Source organism: Poecilia latipinna, unplaced genomic scaffold, assembly GCF_001443285.1.
Source record: "Poecilia latipinna isolate Pla-1442-1.1 unplaced genomic scaffold, P_latipinna-1.0 Scaffold270, whole genome shotgun sequence".
Lineage (NCBI taxonomy): Eukaryota > Metazoa > Chordata > Actinopteri > Cyprinodontiformes > Poeciliidae > Poecilia > Poecilia latipinna.
In genome coordinates this window covers 239,375-246,451 of record NW_015112886.1, presented here as the reverse complement: position 1 = coordinate 246,451, position 7,077 = coordinate 239,375, and the positions used below count along the sequence as shown (strand labels likewise).

General features: G+C 37.1%; 1 protein-coding gene across 1 annotated transcript in view; it reads left to right on the top strand.

The window, feature by feature from the left end:
* The window catches only part of slco1c1 (solute carrier organic anion transporter family, member 1C1), a 38,771-nt gene that overhangs the window by 7,025 nt on the left and 24,669 nt on the right, over window positions 1–7,077 (top strand). The window contains exon 2 of the mRNA XM_015033483.1: window positions 2,422–2,594. Coding sequence (XP_014888969.1) covers window positions 2,499–2,594 — 96 coding nt within the window. The 5' untranslated portion in view covers window positions 2,422–2,498. The remainder of the gene's footprint in view (window positions 1–2,421; window positions 2,595–7,077) is intronic.

The following is a 7,077-nucleotide window of genomic DNA, read 5'->3' as shown; positions in this document are numbered from 1 at the left end:
TAGACTTAGCTCCTTTTTCTGTCGAAGGTAGCCAATATTTCAATTATATTTAGCTCTTAACTCTTACTTTAATAAGAAGAATTTGAAACAGGAGGGAGGGACTGAGCGTTAGCACTAGAGCAGGGGAACTATTGCAGCTGACAGTAAAAAAAATAAAATAAAGTATGCCTTCAACGTAGAGCCTTTAATACCACAAAATAAAATCTGAATATTTTTCTAGAAAAATCTGGTGCTGACCTTTAAGTTTAAGTTATGATACTTCCCAAATATTCAATTCCTACATATTTATAGGTTTTAACATGAGTCCACCCCCCCCCAAAAAAAACCAACAACAACAAAATAAAACAAAAGTTTAAAGCAACTTAAGTTATAATTTAATAACGTGATTTGTATTGAGAACCACTGCCATAAATCAATATTTATGAAGAATTTTATTAAGTGGGGTTACTCATTAAAACTTGTTTTTATTTAGAGCCTTAAGGTGTAGCAGAGATTAGATCTGTGACTCTGAACCAAACTCATATCTAAGCAACATTTGAATCTTAGTTTGACTTCTACGGGTCTAAACACTTTTGTTATTCATTGCTAATTAAACCACATTTTACTATAACTTTCCAGCCCTCCCCCTGCCCCCCCAAAATTACTCTTAAAAAATTTCCCTGTTTATGGTCCCCCCCACCCCCCACCCCCGATAATGAGATGGGATTTACGCCCTTGTTACCAGATTTAACCAACCAATGAACCAGAGAGTAATCTCTCCAAAACCATCACTTCACCATCACTAAAAGGAAAAGTTGAAAATGAAAAGAACCAAGGTACTACTGACCCACTTAAAGTCTAAACCCTGATTGAAATGCTGTGGCTGTGGCATTTCAATCTCACATTAAGAGAGTTTTGCAGAAAAGAAAAGACTGCAATGTTCAAGAAATCCTGCACAGAAAAACTTCTGTGCCGAATGCATTTTCTTGAGGCTAGAAAAATGAAAATTCCTGACAAATCAGCTTCAATTTTGACACTTGAGGTTAGGATTAACGTTTAACCAGATTATTTGTCTTTAAATGTTGTTGTTTCTATCAATCCTTATTTAAGCTACATTCCCCATACTTACTTTTTTCAGCTCATAATAATGTCTGAAAATCCATGTCAACTATTAGTTGTGATAAAGTTTCTGGATGATTTCTATTTGTTCTTGCCATCTTTTCTCCGGCTTTCATCCACGTAAATGTCGCTGACATTGACGTTGATGTCAGTGAAGCTTTATTTAGGGTGACACAATGATGCTTTCCTGTGACTCTGAAGCGCAGCATTGGCATGTCACAATTCCCTGGTGCACGTGTGTTTTCAGACAGTCTGACAGAAATAACTGGGCCAAACCCACACTTCTAAATATTCTGTTATTATGTTTGTAGACCAAAAAGGCACATAGTACACTTAAACCTTGTATATTTTGTCCATTTCATATTCAATCCAGTTCAGCTTTTCTGAGCTTTCTATGACATTAAAAAGTAAGAAGTTAATATCCAGTGAGGGAATGTGTTTAGTTGTTGGTAGCATGTTGGTAAGCTGATTTAGCCAGCACAAAGTTCAGCTTACTTATGACAAGTCTAATTCAGCTGCTTTTGATGTACGAGTCTGAGACGCTAATAGTTCTCTGCTTTCTAGGTTTATATGTTGGTGTAAATTCCCAGTCATCCAGGACATGGCAACCCCAAATGCTTAAGTAGTCAAACTTCTGAGAGACAGCTTTGCTATGGCTAAGTCAGTTGCTACTGCCTTGATATTGGCTGATTTGTATCCACAAGCAGCTGAGCCAGTGTACATGACATAACACCTGGTGAGTGTAGTTTTAACAGAAATAGATTTCAGTTTATTTTAATTCCAAAATTTTTCTCCAATCTTTCCCACACTTGAAGGTCAAGAACCAGGAATTAAAGTGACAGATATTCACCTTGTCAATCTCAAAAGTAAATGAAATCCCCTCTGACGTTGTTTATATTTGGCTTCACTGCACTAAGGCTCTTAGGCTGAAGATTATGGTTTTACCAGACTTCACAGTCCTGGTTTAAGATTCATTATATGTGGTCTCATGATCTCAGTTACTGCTCTGAACAATACAAGTAGGTACAGAGTTTGATTGGCTGGAATGTTCAGCTCACGGTGTTTGATATTGTAGCTTAAAATAGTTAACCTGAAACAAAAAGCTTTTGTTCTGAAAGCACATACACGTCCTTCAGGCTGAATACAACGCTGACTTTTTACTTGTGACTGAAGCCTGAAGATATTCAGGACAAAACACTGGCAGTTTTTTTTTTCAGTTTGTGTGTCAGTTTTCCTCTGTACTGCCTGCTTTTATTTATTTATTTATTTTTTTTTCCCTTTGCTGTGAGAAGTGGGTCACATGCTTGAATTATCCATTTGCAGGGTTGCATGCCTCAATACCAAGAATCTGCATCGAGCGAGAGACCTCTGCTAAGGAGACACAAAGACATATCTGGAGAATGGAGGACAGAAGCGAGGAAGACTGTGTGCAGGAGAACGGACGAAGTGACGAGACGAACAGCAAACCCAGTGGCTCTCCATGCACCAGTCTGAAGGTACATGTGCTGATTTATCTTTCAGAACGCTAGGGTTGTTGCTCTTCAACCAGCATGTTCGGTGTGCTGATTTAAGTGTTGTTGTGGAGTCACATGCTTGTCTAGTAGCTATACATCTACATTTTTAAGTGAATAACCTAATTACAGCAACTTTACAATATATTCTTCTGGGGGAAAAATAGAGATAAGTGGGATGCAATTGTAATTTTAAATTTCATTTCTTAACAAAGATACAATCTTTATTTAAAAAAAATCCTATTTTACTCAGTAATGTTTCGCTTTTGAGCTCTCACTCTTTTGAAAAAAAAAAAACCAAAACAAAAAAACATCAAAAACTTGCCATCAGAGTTTTCGGTGTGTCATCATCAAAATAACATTTGTTGGCCGGTTGACGAGTAATTATCCTTTCAAGGTTCAGTCCTTAAAAACCACCTAAAACCTGTACAGCAGGTGAGACGTTTACGTTTGAGATTTGCTTGATGAGAGAATCCAGAGGAGTGACTGAATTTAAGATCTACTCGTCTACCTAAGTGTACATTTTGATGTAGGAGCACTTAGACACGATTCACACTTTAATAGCTTTTAGAATCTATTGGAAAAATTGTGGTCTTGTTATTTCTCGACATTTGGAGGCCATGCACAAAACGCAGTTGGAGCCTGAAGGACAACAACAAGCCGAAGAGAGCCCTGCTCTGCTACATGTGGCACTCAAGTCAAATGCATTCTGGTTCAACTTTAATGTAATCCACTGAAGCAGTGACAAAACCATCTGATAAAGAATAATTAGTGCTTTTACTTCACGTTGCCATTTGCGCTTTACGTCTTACTGGGATTTTCCTCCACACCAGTCCTATTGCTAAACCGGTGCCTGTGTTCACTTAGCCTCAATAGCTTTGATTTCCACAGCAGTAAACACCAGCTCCTTTCTGATCATAGCGCGGTATTAATACCCAACTTATGTATCATTTTGCAGTTGTAAGGATCACGGGCCATCTGTGCTTTCTAAGTCTGCATTTGTAATAATTCTCTACACGAACCATTTCTCAGTAGCTCAGTTCCTTGAAATCGTTAATCCATCATGGGCCTATTAAGCATAAAAAAAATTAAAAAAAACACAATAAAATATGGACTAGGCTTACTCTGACCAATGCTTGTCAACTTATCAAAAGTTGTCAATTCACTTCAATAAAGTGAACATATCGATACCGAATTTACATGAACTGCCACAACAAGTGGGTCAGAGGTCCATTCACCGACTGTACGTTCTTCAATACTATGTGTGGCTTTGCTTACACGTGGCACAAACTATCAGAAGTGCAAACAAATAAGTTTATTGCTGCAGCTTCAAGCATGATTTGCATAAAGCAGCAAATTGAGTTTGGCTTGGTTCAGAGACCTTTGACTTCCCAGATAAGAGAGAACACTCTGCATGCTGTGTCAGTTCATACTAGGAGTACTTTTTGGAATCCTGCACAGGTTTTATTGAGCTATTGACTGGATTCATTCTGTGGCTACCTGAAGTCATAGTGCGTTAACATCAACCTCTCTCTTAAAATGACTCATAAGTTGCATGTACACATTAAAACAGACCATTATATTTATCTAAGAAGGTAATCTGGGACATTTATTTTACTGCTTTTTCAATGCGGATTAAAGGATGCATTGGAATAATCACCATGAGGATTAGACGTCATCATAGTTTCTTTTATTAGAGAGGCAGTGAAGCCACGTGGTCCGAAACAGCGAAGGGAAAATCCTCTGGCCTCTTACAGTTGTACCCTACTACAATAAGAACATTTCTAAGAACTGCCTGATGAAATGTGAGTGTAATGAATGTAAAGTTTTGAGTTGGGCTTCCAAACCCATTTGATCTTAGTAAGACAAAGCTTATGATGGATAAAGTTGTTCTAATTTGTGGATGCCCTGTTGCTGCAAAACAAACAGCTCCTTACAGATCTGCCCCTTGGTCTGTTGAAATGCAGATCTTGCCTTTGTGTCCGATAGTAAAAACCATCTTCAGAAACATTATATTCTCCAGTCCCGCTGTCCTGCAACTTTGGATGCATCAACGCTCCAACTCCACTAAATGACTGGTTAATAATCAGGCCTTTGCAAAACATGCTGGCTTGCCAAGGAGAAAATTTCAGTCATTTAGTTCAGTGTTTGCGGTTGGAGGATAGCGGCACTCTAGGACTGGAGTATCAGACGGCTGATCTACGCAGTAATGGCATGTTTTGAATAAAAGGTTACTGTACTGTAAAAAAAAATCATTACATTTTATCATTTTAATCATAATAAAAAAAATATTCAAACATGTTTTAAATGCTAACCATATTCTTGGCTGCGTATCTTTTCTGCAAGATTTACTCTATTATTCTCATCTAGCAATTATCAGCCTTTTATTCTCTATAAATTTCTCTAAAGCATAATGGCAATCTCCCAGTCTACCTCAGACTATTTCTCTTTGTCTTTTCTAACCAAGAGCTTCAAACACACTTCTCAAAAGGTAAATAAATAGGGGAAAAATGAACAGTCCTGGCAAAAGCCCTCTACAAGATCAATCCTTCTGGTAGATCTCCCCCCCCCGACATGAAAGTGATGTGAGACAATGGTGTTCAAGCAGCTTATCATAATACAGACTGTTGAGGCAGGACAGAGTTATTTCTTCTCAGAATTGTTTAGTTCCCCGGGTGACTGGGTGGGATATGGCACAGCTCGCTACAACTCTAATCCGGTACTCAGTATTATTCTCCGCTTTTGTTAATTCCTCCAAATGGGTTAAAAACTGTGGTGCCACAATGTCTCAGTGTGGCCTCATTTTGCATTTATTTCTTGCAAAAGACAGAAACTGAGAACTATTTTTTTCACTTTTAGATAGTGTTGTTTATCACTTGTAGTTTGAACATTATTTATTTATTTTTTTTGCTTCTTTGTGATTGTTAGTTAAAAACTTTTGTTAATACCTTGTAGGTTCACAATAAAAGGAACAGGACTGAATAAATAAGTTGTACCGGTGCTTAAACTGGAAAGATAATTTGGAATTATGATTTAGGAATAAATGGCTCCTTTAAATTCCCAAGAATTATTAAAATTTTACTTTAACAATTTTTTTAGTATGCAAAATTTGTGTTAACTTAGGAAGTTTTAACAGTAGTCTTGTCAAGAGTGGATCATACTGGGAGTTGTGATTCTAACGTGGACATGAAGTGTTTTACAGTGATAATCTAATCTGCTCTTGATGCCGCTGTGTCACATCTTTAATCCTTGATGATTGGTGTTTTTCACTGTGTTTGCAAAGAGCTGCCAGATGGTACTGCCCCCCTGCCCCCCCAACACAAATGGCTTAGACAAATAAAATAAAATAAATTGAATTCCAAACAGTGTTTTTTTTCCTTTGGGTTTTTTTTTTTTTTTTTTTTTTTTCTTTGAACTGGTTCGGGGTCTGAACTCTCGATGAGGCTGATTGGTTTGGTAGGGTGAGCACTGTCATCTCGGGTTACAGGTCACCAAAGGTTACCAGGTTAAATCCCTGTCTCTCTGGATTTTGCATGTTAACATTTGGCCGTCTCCGCGCACTCGACTTACCACACGCGGTCCATAAACATGCATGTTAGTATTAGTGGTAATTACGAATTGGCCACGTTGAGCAGAAGTAGCCTGCGCAATTTGATCTATCAACCATTCTTCCTTACATTTCTAGTCATTCTCAAGTCAGACTGAACAATAGTTTTTTGTAATATTAAGTTAGATTAAAAGAAAGTGTGCTATAAAAAAAAAAAACAACCAGAAAAACAAAATTACTCAAAAGGCACAGAACATAGAAAAGTACTGGCAGTTCTAGGGTTTTAGGTCTCTAAAAGCACACACCACAAGTTCCACATTGGCAAAAGTGCTTTCCTAAAGTGTTAATGCAACTTTAACTTTTAACATTTTGTTCTCATTGAAATCAGAGCAAATCTTTACCACATGTTTCATACGTCCCCTACTTTCCTTTTAGTAAACTGCAAATTGGCTTCTTTGGGCCTTTCTTTCAACAATAGCTTTCCTTTTAAAACCTTCACAACTGCCAGATTTATAGGATCCAAAGCTAACACATTAGGCTAAGAGTTAAGATTACATACAGATGGACTTTTTACATTGGGATTTTAGAGTTAAGTTGCTAAATTAAATTGCAATTCAGAATTCTCTAATATTTATTCGCAAAAACCTTGAAAAACTACATATAAATTTTATTCCACTTCACAATCATTTGTTACATTGCATTGATCTTTGTCATATTCCAATAAAACATTGTGGTTGTAAAAAAGTTTAATGCTTTTTACACTTTTTCTCAAAGTTTGATTCTTTGAAAAAGTTCAGGGAGTAAAAAGGTACAGTCTGTAAAAAATCAAACAGCATTTACCATATTTTCCACACTATAAGGCGCACCTTCAATGAATGGCCTATTTTAGGACTTTTTTCATACATTAGGCGCACTGCATTA